General features: G+C 43.2%; 1 protein-coding gene across 2 annotated transcripts in view; it reads right to left on the bottom strand.

The window, feature by feature from the left end:
* Window positions 1-312: 312 nt before the first annotated feature.
* LOC125261117 overlaps window positions 313-19,203 on the bottom strand; it is a 182,639-nt gene continuing 163,748 nt past the window's right edge. For both annotated transcript variants that reach the window (XM_048179709.1, XM_048179711.1), the window contains 4 exons: window positions 1,168-1,263; window positions 910-990; window positions 626-742; window positions 313-409 (listed from right to left, as the gene is read on the bottom strand). In XM_048179709.1, coding sequence (XP_048035666.1) covers window positions 404-409; window positions 626-742; window positions 910-990; window positions 1,168-1,263 — 300 coding nt within the window. In that variant the 3' untranslated portion in view covers window positions 313-403. The remainder of the gene's footprint in view (window positions 410-625; window positions 743-909; window positions 991-1,167; window positions 1,264-19,203) is intronic.

Here is a 19,203-nt window from a genome sequence, read left to right as displayed (position 1 = left end):
GTCGCACAGATTTGTAATGATCTTATAGGATTGCCAAAATTGTGCAGTGTATCCCGGGCTTTATACTCTTTCAGGTGAATCCTAGAAAATCATGCATGAATTCTAAATGGAAGCCCAATGTTTTTTTTGAACAGAGTCCATAAAAAGCTGTAAGCTCAAAAAAGGTAATTCTAGGAATTAAGCTTAATTAAATGCATACATGACAGCGTGAAGTGATTCCAACATTTTAAGTATTTTTTTTTTTTTAAATGTAATGTTAAACTACTGACATAGATACAAGACATATATATATATATATATATATATATATATATATATATATATACACACACACACACACACACACACATATCAGAATCAGAGCTGATCTTCTGTCCATGTTCCAAACAGCACCCTCTAGTGATCAAGACTGGAATAGGTGGACAAATGCACACCATACACACATAGAAAGAGAGGGGGAGACACACAGAGATGTGCCACAGTTGAGTCAACTCAGAAATGTGTAATCATTCAATTGCAGAGATAAACCCTATACAATTTAAATACATTTTGCTTAATTTCACTTTACATTTAAAATGATCAAATATCATCTTCCAATAACTATTGTACTGTATTTTTGCTGTACCTCATATGTTTGATGTTTCTCGTCAGACGAAGAGTCTGTTTCCCTGACCACTATGGCCTTAGTCACCAGCATATCAGGGTGCTGTTGTTTGGCCTCCTGTATTGCCATGGCTAGAGCCTGCAAAAAGTTACAGTTTTAATGATATTAGAGTGATTTTAACATAAATGTATTAATACATTTTTTGAATATCTGCCCTACAAAGTATGGTAGATTAGGTTTAGTGCTTTCTAAATTTTATATTTATATTTATCGCTAGCATGTTACATATATATGTCTTTGCTTACCTGATGTTGATCCACATCATCATCTCCTGTTATAATGATCCTTTTTTCAATCCTGGTCTCTGCATAACCCCCTTTTACTGTCTGAAACCAGTCAAAAACAATAAAGAACTGAATCTCTGACATGAAATTTCATCAGCTACTATTTTGGTAGTCTTAAACCACCAGCCTCAGTCTATGTACTAAAACATTTATCATTATCATTATTATTATTATTATTATTATTATTATTAAAATTTCTCAAGGTGAGAAGTCTCCTACCTTGGTCACCTGAGTTGTGGTGGCTGAAGCAATGTTTTCCGTAGTGACTGTGAGAGGAGAAGTAACAAATTCTCTTCCTAGACTGTTCGACCTTACCTGAAATACAGTCATGTGTACATTTTACTGTTAAACAGTGTTGGACAAGGTAAGTAGAGACTTTCTATGAAGTACAGGGGTTGGACAATGAGACTGAAACACTGGCCAAAATAGTGTCTGAGGTTTCACGCCTATAATGTATATATGCGCCTGGTGGCCAATCTTCACTCATCATACATTTCCATCAGTAAAAGCAGAGTGTGAAGGTTGAATTAGCAGAGAAAAAAGTTCAGCTGTACATAAAATATTGCAATCCACACAACATAATAGTATGATGTCAGACATTGTAATTTGCTCTGGTCCTCTTCCTGTTCGTCGGAGTGATGAGCTACTTATCATCACTCACTGGCTGGCTGTCTAAGTGGTGTCCGCAGAATAATATAGGATTCATAGACAATTGGAAAAGTTTTTGGGGCAGACCTGACCTGTTGAAAAGAGATGGTATTTATCCCTCCTGGGATGGTGCTGCTCTTCTCTCTAGTAATATGGCACATATTAGAGCTGAAACATGACAAACTGGGGCCCAGGTCAGGAAGTAGACAGACTGGCTAAACCGACCGTCTGCTAACTGCCTCACGTCTCAGAAGTCAGATAAATCCCAACACATAGAGACTCTTTCACCTAGATATTATCACATAGAGACTGTGTCTGTACCCCAAATTAGTAAACACAAAAAACCTAAAAAACCCATTTAAAGGTAAAAAATGTATTTGCTGTTCAACAAATAAAAAATATCAGTAATAATACTGATAAAAAATGATAAAGCTTGGGTTGCTGAATATTAGATCACTTTCTTCAAAAGCACTTATTGTAAATTATATTATCATAGACAATAATCTAGATTTACTGTGTTTGACAGAAACCTGGCTAAAACCAGATGATTACATTACTTTAAATGAGTCTAGCCCTCAAGGTTATTATTATTGACACAAACCGCGTCGGAAAGCCAAAGGGGGAGGTGTTGCTGTAATTGATAGTAATATCTACAGTATTACTCAAAAGTCTTTAAAATATAATTCCTTTGAAGTGATGGTGCTTTATGTAATGTTATGTAATGTAAGTGACATATCCCATTTTACATTTGTGATGGCTACTGTATACAGGCCACCAGGGCACCATACAGACTTTATCAAAGAATTTTCTGATTTTCTATCGGAGTTAGTAGTAGATAATGAAAAAAACGCATTGGGATTGGCATTTACAGACATTCTAAACTCTACTGGAGTTATACAACACATGTCTGGACTCACTCATTGTCTTAATCATACTTTAGATCTAATATTGTCACATGAAATCAATATTCATGCCGTTGAAATTCTGCAGCAGAGTGATGACATCTCAGATCATTATCTAGTTTCATGTAAACTACATTTAGCCAAGGCTGCAAAACCGCCTCTCTGCCACAAAAACGGTAGAACTATCACTTCTACCACTAAAGATTACTTTATAAATAATCTTCTTGATCAGTTTCATCACCTTAGCATGACTCTCTCTTTTCCAGCACACTAGACTCAGTTGCTCCTTTGCACTTAAAGAAGATTAAGGAAAATAGTCCAATGCCATGGCACAAAGAGCACAGCAGTAATTACTTTATGAACTTCTTTACCTGCAAGATTGACAATATTAGATAGAAAATTAGAACCATGCAACCATCTACTACAGTATCATGTCAGACAGTGCATTGTAGTGTCCCTGAGGGAAAATTCCATTCGCTCTCAATGACAAATGCGAAACAGTTAGTTCATGCGTTCATGACCTCAAGGCTAAATTACTGTAACGCTCTACTGGGTGGTTGCCCTGCTCGCCTGATAAACTACAGCTGGTCCAAAATGCAGCAGCTAGAGTTCTTACTAGAACCAGGAAGTATGACCATATTATCCCGGTTCTGTCAACACTACATTGGCTCCCTATTAAACATCGTATAGATTTTAAAATCTGGCTAATTCCTTATAAAGCACTAAATGGTTTAGCTCCCCAGTACTTGAGCGAGCTCTTAATGCATTATTGTCCTTTATGTCTATTGCGATCTCAGAATTCAGGCCAGTTGATAATACCTAGAACAGGGGTGTCCAAACTACGGCCTGGCCCACGGATGAATTTCAAATGGCCTGCAGCTTGTCTATTAAAATATATTATATGTGGCCCGCCATGCATAATTTACAAAACATGCAGTTTCACAATGTCAACACAAGGTGGAAGTACTAGAATTTAGGCCAGGGAAACAACGTGAAACGAAACAGCGCTACTTTTGCGCACTGCACAGCGCTTGACTCACAAGCTCACAAATGTGTTTACTTTCTCTCTATCACTCTCTATCACATGACCACTAAACAGCCAGTGAGAAGTGTTAGAGTTTGGAGTAGAGGTCTCAGGTACAAGCTCAGGTACAAGCTGCTAATTTAGTTTAAAACCAGTTGAAACAGCGCCGACTTAATCAACAACACTAACGTGTAAATCAGGAGAAACATTAAGCTGATTCAGATACTGTTCAACCAACAAGTCAACAACATTTATCATGGATTTACTGTGGTAAATCTAACCGTAACCGTGGTATTTTGTGAGAAATGTGTCACAGTCACGTCTCGTTTGTTTTAGCTTGTCAAAGAAGCTAAGCAATACGTCCCAGCTAAGAGTGGTCCGCCAATACATAAAGTAAAGAACTTTGCAACCGTTTACACTGCTTCACAATCGAATTGTTTGGAACCCATGGAAGCATTTGTTTAACTGTTATTGAAGCGTAAAAGTGTTTTTTTTTTTTTTTTTTTTTTGATACTTTGGAGTTGACGAAGTTTTGGATCTTTTGAGAATTTACCTTTTCAAGTTCACTATTGGAGTGCATTATCATTTGTTACTGGATTTGCCACTGGAGCGGACCATGATTTTTTGTTCATGCATATACAGCTTAAATGAAGCCAGATGAGAATCAACTGAGTTGAAGATAACTGTGCTGTGTTTAATTTTTTGAAAAGAAAAAAGAAAATATTTTTTTTGTTGTTGTTGTTGCTGTTGTTCTCAAAAAAGCTAAATATGGCTGATGACAAACTTAAAGAGCTTTGCGCAACGCGCAGGGGAAAACCTGGCGTGTGTACATGTAGAATGAATGAATTAAAGGAATTATTAAAAGGTGGAGATATTGAAGCCGTTGACACAGGCATTGAACAGCTCCATGTGGCATTGGACGAATTTAAAGATATGCATCAATCTGTGCAAGTGCTGTATGAGGAAGAGGAAAAGAAAAGAAACAATGATGATTGGTACCAACCAAGGATGCAAACCTTTGAAACATTTTTGAATGAGGTAGAAAGGTGGAAGAGTGCTCAAAGCTATGAATCCCAAACTGTGGTGTCTCCTCTTGACAGTATATACATTGTGGCAGCACGTGCCAGTAAAGTAGAGCCTTCACGTTCTGATGTTGCCTCAAAATCTTCATCAGTGTCTTCCCCACGTTTAAAAGCTGAAGCTGAAAAGGCAGCTCTATTGCAACGTACTGAAGACTGAAGACTGAAGAAAAAACACGCCTTGGAAATGGAAAAAATTGAAGTGCAAAATGCAATGGAAAGAGTTGAACTTGACTGCAGCTAATGCAAAGGTGCGAGTGTTACAGAGCATAGATGCTGAATCTATGAACTCTAAAATCATATCGACAGAAGTTTCCGAATTGCCAGGAAATGGCATGAATGCGTATCTGGAGAGCAATTATGACAGAACCAAGGAACATGTTCATCCAGAACCCTCACTAGTGGAATACGCAAGAATTTCTACTGTTTCCAAAACACCATTGCAAAAGGTTTTAACACAGGATACAAGACCGCGGAGGTTGCAAAGGCTTGTTCAGACCTTACAGTTGAATCCGACCAGTCAAGCAGCTGCAGGTACTTCCTTTCCACATGCGCCTTTAAGCTCAGATACCAGTAACCTGGGTGCTGTTGCTGATCTTATTGCACAGCAACATAAAATGACATTGCTTCCAACTAGGCATCTACCCATGTTTAGCGGTGAACCTCTGAACTTCAGACCATTTATGCAGGCATTTGAACACTGTATTGAGAAAAACACTAGCAATAGCCAAGACAGACTGTATTACCTTGAGCAATACACCTCTGGCCAACCTAAGGAACTGGTCAGAAGTTGCCTTCATATGGATGCAGATAGAGGATATGCAGAGGCAAAATGGCTATTGGAACTTCATTTTGGAGATGAATTTAAAATTACTAATGCTTATATGGATAAAGCCTTAAATTGGAATAATATCCCATCAGACAATGGAGAAGCTCTGTACAGTTATGCTCTTTTCCTCCGTGGATGCTGTAATGTAATGCGTACCTTAAGGTACATGGATGAGCTGGACCTTCCATTAAACCTGAGGCTTTTAATCTCCAAGGTGCCTTACAAAGTGAAAGAAAAATGGAGATCACATGCCTTTGACATCAGGGAACGAACAGGAGCAAGAGCCACGTTTTCTGATCTTGTCCTCTTCCTGGAAAGGCAGGCCAGGATTCTACAAGACCCAGTCTTTGGTAACCTCCAAGATGGCTCCTCAAACAGAAGGTCACCAAAAACAGCCGCTAACAGTAGCAAGCCAATGAGTTCCATGCAGAAGAGCAGAGGGAGCAGTTTCGCCACAACAGTATCAGTTGCACCAAAGAACAACACAGAGAGCACAATGCAAGTATCCAATGTGCCCAAAAACAGTTAATCAAAACTCTGTCCTGTCTGTAATGGTGAGCATGAGATTGTGTCATTTCAAGAGCTGATGAAGAAGTCTCACAACGCACGAGTTGAGCTGCTAAAGACTAAAGATGTCTGCTTTGGTTGTCTTGCTAAAAGACACATGAGTTTGACTTGCAAAAATAGACAAACCTGTTCAGTTTGTTCAAAATTACATCCCACTATCTTGCATACACCTCAAAACGTATCGAAAGAGCAGAGTAATGCAGGTCCTTCAGAGAAAAAGGCAGTGAGCAGCGGGTTGGTTTCGCTGAAAACAGAGGCACTTGATTGTAGTGATGAACACTGTACACTTGCAATAATACCAGTTCAAGTCAAAATGAGTAATTCAAATCATGTAGTTCAGACATACGCTTTCCTTGACCCAGGGAGTTCCGCAACATTTTGCACAGAACAACTTAGGAAGAACTTGAATGCTAATGGGAAACATCAACAAATACTTCTGCACACTATGGGGCAAAAGAAATTTGTTAACAGCCTGGTAGTCAAGGGCCTGGAAGTGTGTAGCTTGGAAGGAAAGGAATTAATTAAATTACCTGAAGTTTACACTCAGCAAGAAATTCCAGTCAACAGGGAACATATCCCTAGACAAGAAGATATTTGAAAATGGCTTTGTGGTGAGGGGGGCATGGTTCAGCAAGGTCTGCAACTGGAGAGAGCGTCGGGAGACACGTGGTAAACGAGTGGGTTAAATCTAAATTACAAACACCTATTTCTCATTCCAGTAATTGGCGCGGAGACAGGATAAAACGCCAGGAGAAGCAGGAGTGTGCGAGAGAGAGAGAGGGACTACTGACTGAGATCACACACACCTGTCTTGGACTGATCGGGAGATCATACTGGAGTGAAGCCCTTCTTCGGATGTGGATTATTTGTTGTGCGTTGCAGTCTATTTGTTGGAACTTTGTTTTATGTAATAAAAGCTCAGTCAGTAGTCAAAGTCGACCCTGTCCACTTCCTTCCCTACGAACTGATCCTTAAAAGTACTACACTGGTGCCGAAACCCGGGAAGGGAGTTGGACGGCCGCTGCCATGCTAGCATCGTCCTCCGTGCCGTTTGCGGATCTCATCGCGTCCCTCGCGGTCCTCCATCAGGAACAGCATCAAGCCCTGCTGGATCTGAGAACCGACCAGGAGCGTCGGTTTCAAGCCATCCTTCAGACCCAGCAGGAGGACCGCGAGAGGTTCCGGAGCTGGATCGACCGGGAGGTTCGCACGGAGTCCACCACGCAATCAACTGTGCCCACCCACCTGACCCTGAATAAAATGGGACCCAGTGATGACCCCGAAGCATTCTTGGATTTGTTCGTCACGTCAGCGGAGGCTTGCGGTTGGCCGCGGGACCAATGGTCCCTGCGATTGGTGCCGTTGCTGTCTGGGGAAGCGCAGGTGGCGGCACAGCAGCTGCCAGTGCAGAACCTTCTGGTCTTCGACGACCTTCAGCGGGCCATCATTCAGCGGGTCGGTCGGACCCCAGAGGAACATCGCCAGCGTTTCCGCTCACTGGAATTGGGTGAGTCCGGCCGGCCTTTCGTGATGGCCCAACAGCTCCGGGACTCGTGCCGCAAATGGCTATTGGCTGAGGGAAGCGGCGTGGATCAGGTTATCGATCGTGTGGTGCTGGAGCAGTTTATCACTCGGCTCCCGAAGAAAACAGCCGAGTGGGTCCAGTGCCACCGCCCCACGTCGCTGGACTCAGCCATCCACCTGGCGGAGGACCATATGGTGGCGTGCCAAGGGGTCGGCGAATCTCTACCATCAACCTCTCTCTCTCCCTCTCTTCCCCTCTCTCTCTGTAGACCTGTCCCTCTCCCCAGGACTCGTCCGCCCGGCCCGCCTCGTGTTCCGCCCCGAGGTTCTCCAGAGCCAGAGCCCCGCCCAGGGGGGCGGGACCGTCTGCTGCCGGGTTGGACCCCGCTCCTGCTTCTCCCCTCTCTCCGCGCCAATCATTTAACCCACTCTCTGCCACGAGAGCGGCGGGCAGGTCTGGGCCGGCCTGTTGGCGTTGCGGGGACCCGGGGCATTTTGTGGATAAGTGTCCAGTGATGGAGGTGGGGATGTTGATCGGGGTCCCGGACGACCCGCAGGCTGCCCCTGGTCAGGCTGGCTGGTACCAAATACCTGTGAGTATCGAGGGGGGTACCTATCAGGCTTTGGTGGACTCAGGATGTAACCAAACCTCTGTTCATCAAAGTCTGATTTCATCTGGGGCATTGGATACAGGCCGCATGGTTAGGGTACGGTGTGTGCACGGGGATGTGGTGAAATACCCTATTGTGCCCGTCATTATTCAATTTAAGGGTCAAAAGCATAGTGTTGAGGTGGCAGTTAATCTGCACCTCCGGCATCCGATAATTTTGGGAACGAATTGGCCAGCATTTGATGAATTATTGGGTTGTTTATGTTCGGATGCCTCTTGGGGGAAAAAAACGCTGGATGGGGAAGCGTGAGTGCAGGTGGGAGAGACTGACCGGGGACCAGTGAGCACAGCTTCAGAGGAACAGAGCGAAATTGGAAGACTGATTCTTTCAGATCGCGATGATTTTCCTCTGGAGCAGTCTCAAGATGAGACGTTAAAACATGCATTTGAAATGGTCAGTACCATCGACGGTCAGCCTCTCCAGCCTGGACGTCCGCTTTCTTATCCATATTTTGCGATTATAAAAGATAGGTTGTATCGAGTGACCCAAGACACTCAGACAAAGGAAGATACAACACAGTTGTTAGTTCCAAAGAGCCGCAGGGAAATGCTTTTCCAAGCGGCTCATTCTAATCCAATGGCGGGACATTTAGGACAAACAGCAACACTAAATCGCCTCATGACCCGATTTTTTTGGCCGGGCATTCACGAGAATGTGCGCAGGTGGTGCGCGTCTTGTCGTGAATGTCAGTTGGTAAATCCACCGGCCACTCCAAAAGCGCCTTTGTGCCCCCTCCCATTAATGCAGGTCCCCTTCGAAAGAATTGGTATGGACCTCATCGGGCCATTAGAGCGATCAGCGAGAGGGCATCGTTTTGCATTAGTCATTGTGGATTATGCAACGCGATACCCCGAAGCAGTAGCTCTCCGCAACATTTCCGCTAAGAGTGTTGTGGACGCACTGTTCAGTTTAATCTCCTGAGTGGGGATTCCGAAAGAAATCCTCACTGATCAAGGCACGGCGTTTATGTCACGCACGTTACGCGAACTTTACGAATTGTTGGGCGTTAAATCGATTCGTACCAGCGTCTTTCACCCACAAACAGACGGGCTGGTCGAACGTTTTAATCGCACGCTTAAATCCATGATTCGTAAGTTCGTTCAGGAAGACGCCAAAAATCGGGATAAGTGGTTGGAACCCCTGTTATTCGCAGTGCGAGAAGTCCCGCAAGCCTCCACGGGGTTTTCCCCCTTCGAGCTTCTCTTCGGACGCCACCCCCGTGGGGTGCTGGATGTCCTAAGAGAGACTTGGGAGGACGGACCGTCTCAGGCCAAAAACGAAATTCAGTATGTGATGGACTTGAGAACAAAACTCCACACTTTGGGGCAGCTATCCATGGAGAATTTGTTACAAGCCCAGCACAAACAGAGCCAACTGTATGACAGGGGGACTAAATTACGCAAATTTTCACCGGGAGATAAAGTGCTTGTATTGCTCCCCACTTCAAGCTCTAAATTACTCGCAAAGTGGCAAGGACCGTTTGAGGTTACACGGCAAGTTGGGGATCTCGATTATGAGGTAATACGATTGGATAGGAGAGGAGCACGTCAAATTTACCACCTCAACCTCCTTAAAAAATGGAATGAGGCAGAATCAGTGATGCTGGCGACGGTGATTAGCGGGGAGGATGATCTCGGGCCAGAGGCGAATGTCAAAAAACAATCCCTCGCTCTGGCCCTAGGGGGAGATCACCTCTCGCCCTCCCAACTCACTGATTTAACGAAGTTACAAGCAGAGTTTGCTGACATGCAAGACCAAAAAGGAGGTTAGATAGTTCCTCGGTTTGTAAGGTTTGTACCTAATTATTCGGACCTCACCAGCTCGTTGACTGATCTAACTAAAAAGGAGGCACCAGATACGGTCCAGTGGACGGAGCTGTGCCAGCAGGCCTTTACCCAGGTGAAGGCTGCTCTATGTGGCGGGCCACTGCTTCACTCTCCTGACTTTTCTGGGGGTATGTGGCGAGGGGGGCGTGGTTCAGCGAGGTCTGCAACTGGAGAGAGCGTCGGGAGACGCGTGGTAAACGAGTGGGTTAAATCTAAATTACAAACACCTGTTTCTCATTCCAGTAATTGGCGCGGAGACAGGATAAAACGCCAGGAGAAGCAGGAGTGTGCGAGAGAGAGAGAGGGACTACTGACTGACATCACACACACCTGTCTTGGACTGATCGGCAGATCATACTGGAGTGAAGCCCTTCTTCGGATGTGGATTATTTGTTGTGCGTTGCACAGTCTTTTTGTTGGAACTTTGTTTTATGTAATAAAAGCTCAGTCAGTAGTCAAAGTCGACCCTGTCCACTTCCTTCCCTACGAACTGATCCTTAAAAGTACTACAGGCTTTATCTTCAAGATGTTGATATTCCCAACATTAATGCTGGGATAGACCTTCTGATTGGGATTAATGCACCCAAATTGATGGAACCTTGGAGAATTATCAATAGCCAGGGTAATGGACCCTTTACCCTGGCTATTGATTTACCATTACCCTGGCTATTATCAATAGCCAGGGTAATGGACCCCCGCCTAATCATATACTGCAGCTTAAGGTGCAGCCTGTTCTACCTCCAGGTTTTTTCGTGAAAGAAGATCTTTACACCAGACATCGGTGGAGACAGATTCAGTACATTGCCAACTTATTTTGGAAACGCTGGGTCCGAGAGTACCTCCCTCTTCTGCAAACACAGCAAAAATGGTCTCGTGTCAGACGCAACTTCTGTCCAGGAGACATCGTGATAGTAGCCGATAGCACGGTGCCAAGAGGATCATGGATGCTGGCTAGAGTCACTGAAGCCTTCCCTGACTCCAAAGGTTTGGTCCGCAGTGTACGGCTTCAAACCAAAACAAGCCAGCTTGAAAGACCTATCAGTAAGATCTGCTTGCTAGTAGAAGGCCAGCAATCTAAAGCTGAATGAGATCTGAATGAACTTGCGCACGTGCCCACATTGTCATACAGATGCATACACTGAATCTTTGCACTCATTTATTCTTGTGAATAATGCATAATGAGTTTAAGGGAATAATATATGGCTCCTTGGAAAATTATATTTAGTTAGTTATAGCTTTCTTCCTGCAATAGCTATAAGGGGCAGGCTATGTAGGAGCCATTTTTGAGTTTAGGTTAATCTAAATTGTTGTGTTATTGGAGCATGGGTATGTTTTGTTAGATTAGGGTCCTTTATTTGGTAGGGACTTTTAGTTTGATAGTCGGTGAGAATGTTTGAAGATAAAGATGGCCGCCTCTCACCTTTCTAAAACAAAATGAACATACTGTAGGAAGCTGTTGGAACGTATTAAGCATACAGTTCTTTACATCGCTATTGAATCGCTAAAGAATCTATACTGAATTAATTGAATCACTATTGAACACTATTTGGACATTATTTTTGATATTAAGTTGTGCCTTTTTTAACCACCATTTTTTCAACCACTTACCAATCGCTTGTTGGATTACTGGAGTCCATGCTTTGTCTGCTACTACCAACCTACTTACCTGCCTGCTGCCTGCCTTGCTCTGCTTACCTGCGCTGTTTATCTATCGGCTGGAATCCCGTCCCATCCACCTCAAAAAAGGTACAATTTAAGTTTCTCTGTGTTGGATAGCTTGTCAAAGAAGCTAAGCAATACGTCCCAGCTAAGAGTGGTCCACCAATACAGTGCATCTCACTGACACATCTGTGACCAAGAAAGCAAGTTTTGTGGTGTCATATCAAGAGCTATTGTATCCAGGGTAATGTTGGCATACCACCAAGTAGGATGAACCACATCCAACAGGAGTTACTGTCAATGCAAGAGGAAACTATCTAAAAGGGATGTCCAGATACTAATGTGGATTGTATCCAAAAAACATAAAACCACAGCTGCCCAACTCACTGCAGAATTAAATGCCTTACACTCTCCTGTTTCCACCAAAACTGTTCATAGGGAGCTCCACAGAGTCCATATTTATGGTCGGGCTGCTATAGCCAAATATTTGGTCACTTGTGCCAGTGCCAAATGTTGGTTTCAATTGTGCAAACAGAGCAAACCTTGGGCTGTGGACAATGCAAAACATGTATTGTTCTCTGATGAGTCCACCTTCACTGTCTTTCCCACATCTATGGGAGTTATGGTGTGGAGAAGCCCCAAAGCCCCAAAAAGTTTTATCACCCATTATATCACTGCCAAGAACTACCAAACATTGTACCCTGAAAGGGGGGGCCGTGTATCAACATGATAATGCACCAAAACTTGTGACAGAATGGTTTGATGAAAGTGAATTTGAACATGGCAGTCACCACTTTGGAGTATTTTGGAGGAGCAAGAAAACGTTTTCCTCCACCAGCATCACATAGTGACCTTGCCACTGTTCTGGAAGAGGAATGGTTCAAAATCCCTCTAGCCAATGTGAAGGACTTGAATCTGTTGTTCCCAAGATGAACGGATGGTGTATTGGATGCAAAAAGAGGCCCTACATCATACTGATAAATTGTGGTCTAAAACCAGGTGTTTCAGTTTCACTCTCCAACCCCTGTATTTATAATGCATTATAATTTTTTTATGCTCTGGGGGCTCAAGCCCCTGCCTTTTTTAAAACTGAATTCAAAGTGTCAACAATTATCGACAATAATATTGTGGTCAATAAAACAAAATACATAAAATTAATATGTGTATAAAACAGTAAAAAAATCACTAAAAGTCAGAAAATCGCTGTTTATTTTTTCGTATCTGCCATCAAGACAGTCTGAGACATTGTTGCCATGATGCTAAAGGTTTGCGTCTTGCTTCGGATTTGACGGACAGACTGCCATTCTTGAAACCGCTTACTTGCAAACTACTATTCACTAATTTTTTTCTTTTTGTTGTAATTATTTTGTTCACTTTAAAAATAAAATACTAGGAATTTATGTAAGTAGTTGCATATTCATAACTGTGACCACACAGTCTGCTTACAAAAGTGATCAAAAACCGCAGACCATATGCTGTGGATCTCTCAGTAAATGCTAGTCCACATATTACAAATTACCTTCCTTGACGTAATGCTAGGGGTCCTTACCATCGAGTCAAAATTATTCTGGGGTCCTTGAGGACGGTTCTAAATATAACAGGGGTCCATTACTCAAAAAAGGTAGAGATTCACTGTCTTACACCACCCTGATAAAATATTTTGATAACACTTTAATATAGGGAACACATATATACTATTAACTATGACTTTTCCCTCAATAAACTCCTAATTTACTGCTTATTAATAATCAGTAAGTTTGTTGTTAAGTTTAGGTATTGGGTAGGATAAAGAATGTAGAATAAGGCCCAAAAATGAAAATTTGATGTTTATCTGCTTACCCCCAGGGCATCCAAGATCAGAGGTCGCGTTAACCGAAAATTATCCGTCATTGACGGAATTTTTTTAACATTGACGGAAAAATCTGAAGGCCGTCCGTCATTTTGACAGATTACACTGAGGGTGATCTATTGTAAATTGTAACTGTAATTCACACCCCTGTCCAGCTGGTGGCGAGTGCGCTCCAATGTAGCAGCAGAGCACTGGATCCAGAACAAAAATGAAACTGGCACGAATCTTTTGCTATGCGTTTGATAATGCACAGGCGAGTACCCAGAAGCTACAACGATATATAACGCCACATTAAAGAGCGCCAAAACGGTATTTATTGCTTGAATTTCTTAATTAAATGGACAGAATTTGAAATCTGAGACTTTGTTTCATATCAAAAGCAACACAAAGCTTTAAGCTTATTGCGATTTATTAGATGGGAGGCGCACTACTGTTTATTCATCAACTGAAAACAGCATATAGCCTACCAAAAGATCCACTGGGATTTAAGAATCGATATTGGTCTTATGAATGTGACCAAAACAGCAAGGAGACATTTTAATCGTTTATTAATAAAGTAATGTTTTCTGAATCAGTGTCGGCTGCAAAGATGAAGGTAACATTACTGACTCTCATCATCTCCTCATAGTGGACGCGCCTAGAAAGAGAACGCACATTTCATTCGGTTTAGGCTACATAATCAGAGTAGCCTATTTCTTTTCGTTTTGAATTATTTCGTTTTTGTTAAAGTAGATATTTAAAGCTTTCTATAGATATATTTCTCATGTCTGTGAGTCAAGCAGCTGCTGTGTTTTTCATTTAGCCTGTAAGACGCGCTCCAGTTCACGCACCAGTGATCACGCCCACGCCTCCATGTCACGATTAAATTGCCGGCTATATTTGCTTCTTATTTATTAAATCCAGGCAGTTGGTTGATGAAACATTGATTAAAATTAAGATACAATTTTTACAAAACGAAATTCATTTTAAAGAAAGGGGCTTTCTACAAAACAAAACTTAATGAAGTGGTCAAAATCATGTCTGACCCACTCCATGTCTCCTGATATATTGCGCATCTTATGATGCATCTTACTCATGCTCTTCATTGTTCATAATCAAATAGATGAATTTAAAACATAACATAGGACTATTTAAACAAATATGAAGCTACGTTTTCTTTAAAGGCTACAACACGTAGCCTATAGTATAGTACAGAGAAATTTCATGTTAAAGTAAAAGTTACGCAGTCTAATCTGTTAATCTGTTCTTCAAAATAAATGGATAAGCCTATATCGTCCTGTAGGTTCATAATTAAAAATGAAAATGTGAACAAAAATAAAAGCAATTAAATGTGTTATTATAATTAAAATATGAAAATGACGGGTAACAGTAGATTATGACGGAATTTTTACAACCCTGTCCGTCAAAATGACGGACAACCTCTGTCCAAGATATAGGTGACTTTGTTTCTTCAGTAGAACACAAATGATGATTTTTGCCGAACCGTTGCCGCCTGTCAGTCTTAAAATGCGAGTGAATGGTAACACAATTTATAAGAGTCAAAAAATATTAATAGACAAATCCAAATTTAACCCTGTGGCTCATGGCCTAAGACACGAAATGATCGGTTTGTGCAAGAAACCGAACATTATTTATATAATTTTTTACCTCTAATACACCACTATGTCCAACTGCGTTCAGCATTCGCTTAGTGAGGTCTGATCGCACTCTGACAACGGCAGTGATGTCTCGCGCGTATACTTCAATGAGTGCTAGACATCACTTCAGTTGTCAGAGCGCGATCAGACCTCATTAAGCGAATGCTGAACGCAGTTGGACATAGTGGTGTATTAGAGGTAAAAAATTATATAAATAATGTTCGGTTTCTTGCACAAACCGATCGTTTCGTGTCTTAGGACATCAATGTGTCATCACAAGCCGCTGGGTTTAATTTGGATTTGTCTATGTACATTTTTTGACTCTTATAAATTGTGTTACCATTGACATGCATTATTTGACTGACAGACGGCAACAGTTGGAGTTAAAAATCATCATTTGTGTTCTACTGAAGAAACAAAGTCACCTACATCTTGGATGCCCTGGGGGTAAGCAGATAAACATCAACTTTTCATTTTTTGGTGAACTATCCCTTTAATAAAGAGCCAATATTCTAGTAATATGCATGCTAATAAGCAACTAGTTAAACGACCCTAAAATAAAGTGTTACCAATATTTTTTATCACTTATAGGTAAAAAATAATATTGTTAATCATCTAACAATGTCAGATGTCAAGGGTAATTTAATTGTAAATGAATAATCAGTTGTGCTTGTTATGGTCAGACAACTGGGTCAGGGAATCTCTGAAATGACAAGTGTTGCAAGGTGCTCCTGGTCAGAATCGGTGAGAAACTAAGGGTGTTGGGTACCCAGGGCTCATTGATGCACAAGGGCAACTAATCAACATGTCCTCCAACCAATATGCCCATATAGGTCATTTGCCACTTCCCTGAAATACGACCCATATGAGCGTTTTCTAAAGCTGCGCCCCTATCGGCAACAGGACACTGTTACAATAGGACCAGCCAGGAGACAGAAGATAGGTTAACAGGTAGTTTATTGAACACAAGCAGAGTATTAGGATGACAACAGGTGAGTAAACAGATGCAAGTTCGTGACTGATGAATGATATGGAGAATGACACAGTCCTTTTGTGGTTGCAGAGTGACAATGGAGAATGATACTTGCTGAATGGAGTAGATGACTTCAGACAACACTTCACACCAGATAGAAGACGAGGAGAGGAGCTTGGGTACACGGAGTACAGGTAAGTAGCAAGAGGAGTCCTTGAGGTAAGCATTCAGGTAAGTCCTTTGATGCAAACGAGACCGGACAATGCGACTGTGTGTGAGTGTGTCTTAAGTAGTGCTGGTGATGATTGTGCTGATGAGGTGCAGGTGACGGTGATTAGTATTCCGGGGATGGTGTGCGCTGTGATTGTGACAGTACCCCCCCGCCACGGCCCGCTCCTGAGGGCCGCGGACCCCGACGTTGTGGCAGTCTACCTCTTCCACGAGGTGCAGGTCTGTTGGGGTGTGTCGAGTGGAAGGTGTCCAGTAGGTTGGGGTCTAAGATGTCATTGCGTGGTACCCAGGAACGTTCCTCAGGGCCATAGCCTTCGCAGTCCACGAGGTACTCAAGTTGTCCGCCACAACGCCGGGAGTCCAGGATGTCTCGCACCTTGTATGCTGCTCCGTCCTCCACGATTAGAGGAAGGGGGGTTTGGCTTCGTTCACACCAGGCTCTGTGGGAAGAGGAACAGAAGGGTGGTGAGGTTTAAGGAGTGATACATGGAAGGTTGGGTGAATGCGATACTCAGGAGGGAGTTGAAGTTTGTAGGTGACTGGGTTGACCTGCTCCGTGATGGTGAATGGGCCAATGAACCTGGGACTCAGCTTACGGCAGGGTAGACGCATGCGGATGTCTCTGGTAGATAACCATACCTTCTGTCCGGGTTGGTAAGCAGGGGCTTCAGAGCGTCGTAGATCCGCGACCATCCTGCGTCTACGAAGGGCCCGTTGTAGTTGGTGATGGGCTGAGTCCCAGACCCTCTCGCTCTCTCGGAACCAGTAGTCAACAGATGGTACGTCGGATGGTTCCCCAGACCAGGGGAACCAGTGGGGGTTGGTAGCCGAGTACACACTGGAAGGGTGTCAGGCCGATGGTAGATTGGCGGAGGGAGTTTTGTGCGTATTCGGCCCAACCCAGATACTGGTTCCAAGAGTCCTGGTGGCCGTGGCAGAAGGTACGGAGGAAGCGCCCAACTTTTTGTATCTTGCGTTCCGTCTGCCCGTTCGACTGCGGATGATATCCCGAGGAGAGGCTCACGGTCACACCTAGGAGTGAGAAGAAGGCTTTCCAGACCCGTGAGATGAATTGAGGACCTCTGTCGGATACGATGTCTTCAGGGATTCCGTAGTATCTGAAGATAGTGTTGAACATAATTTCAGCAGTTTCCATGGCTGTGGGCAGGCCTCTTAGGGGAATGAGTCGGCAGGATTTGGAAAACCTGTCTACAACCACGAAGATGCAGGTAAATCCGTTGGAGGCTGGGAGATCTGTCACGAAGTCCACTCCTAGGTGTGACCAGGGTCGGTTGGGAACGGGCAGAGGAAGAAGTTTGCCAGATGGTAAATGGCTGTAGTACAAACAATGTTCGTTAGTGTAGGAAGGAAGGGGACAGGGTCGGCGGTTAACTGCTGACTGAGCTTTATTTCAAAATTCAGAAATGTCAAACAAAAACTGTGCAAGGCACAAAACAAAACAATCCCCAAAGGGCTTCACTCCAGTCACGGCATATACAATCCACAAAGGGCTTCACTCCTGGTCACGGCATATACAATCCACAAAGGGCTTCACTCCAAGTTGTCATGCACCAGCAGCTCAGTCAGCAGTCCCCCTCTCTCTCACCGACTCCTGCTTCTCGCGGCGTTTTAACCTGTCTCCGCGCCAATTACTGAAACGAGAAACAGGTGTTCGTGATTTGCATTTAACTCGCTCACTCACCAAAGATCTCCCGATGCTCTCTCCCGCTGCAGACCTCGCTGAACCACGCCCCCCCTCGCCACAATGGTGTATTTCAGGGAAGTGACAAATGGCTGTTACATATAAAGTAGGCTAACTACGTTACCTCAGATGGTTGAATGGTTGGATTCCAAAACTGGTAAAATAAAACATATATAAGACAATACAACATTTACTGTAGGAGCCATACAATTTACTGGTGACTTTTCTATTGCGCTTCTGATTTGGCAGTGAAATTTGCCAATTCTGGGTGCGTAAGATGTGAGGATTCTATGGTCCAGTTAGTATTTTCACCCCATAATGGCGGCCGTGATACCGGCGCACCATCTAGTGGCCATTACACAAAAAGTATCAAAGTGTAACCTCTTGGGTTCTATACTCTTTGATAATAGGGAGATGAGAGGGTCTGTATCTCTTACCATTGGAGAAAGCGTAACAGCTAACTAAATCACGTGCTGCACCTCTCAGCCTATTGTGTAATGGCAGTGACATCAGTCACAACATTCCCTAGTCTGCCTTCTCTAAAAAAATTAAATTTTTATCAAGCTAAAATATATAGTTCCCAACGAAAGCATTGTTTAGTGTAAAAGCATTGTTTAGTGTTTAGTGTAGTTAGGGCTGGGTGATATATCGCATGTGATTGTCACGCGCATTTCATCAGTAAAGCCGGTTCCCTGATTACCGCTAAATCGCCATCACCTGCTTTCAAATGGAGTGGCATTTAATAGACAGAGCCGTAGTTCACTGACAAGCCACGCAATATCGCGTTCATTATCGAAGGCTATTTATCTGCAATATGAACGCGATATTGCGTGGCTTGTCAGTGAACTACGGTTCTGTCTATTAAATGCCGCTCCATTTGAAAGCAGGTGATGGCGATTTAGCGGTAATCAGGGAACCGGCTTTACTGACGAAATGCGCGTGACAATCGCATGCGATATATCGCCCAGCCCTAAGTGTAGTGAAGTTAATAATTGTGTATGCGCATCTCTGGTGCATATTGATGTGCTCCACCACTTCCTGAGAGCACACAATGAGCAATGAGCAGCACTCTGTTATGCACAGATTCACTCAAGATGGAGAAGCGAGCGCATGACATGGGACTGCACTGCTGAG

Source organism: Megalobrama amblycephala, unplaced genomic scaffold (genome assembly GCF_018812025.1).
Source record: "Megalobrama amblycephala isolate DHTTF-2021 unplaced genomic scaffold, ASM1881202v1 scaffold320, whole genome shotgun sequence".
Lineage (NCBI taxonomy): Eukaryota > Metazoa > Chordata > Actinopteri > Cypriniformes > Xenocyprididae > Megalobrama > Megalobrama amblycephala.
Note: the sequence above shows the minus strand (reverse complement) of the source record. Positions and strands in the feature narration are given on the sequence as shown.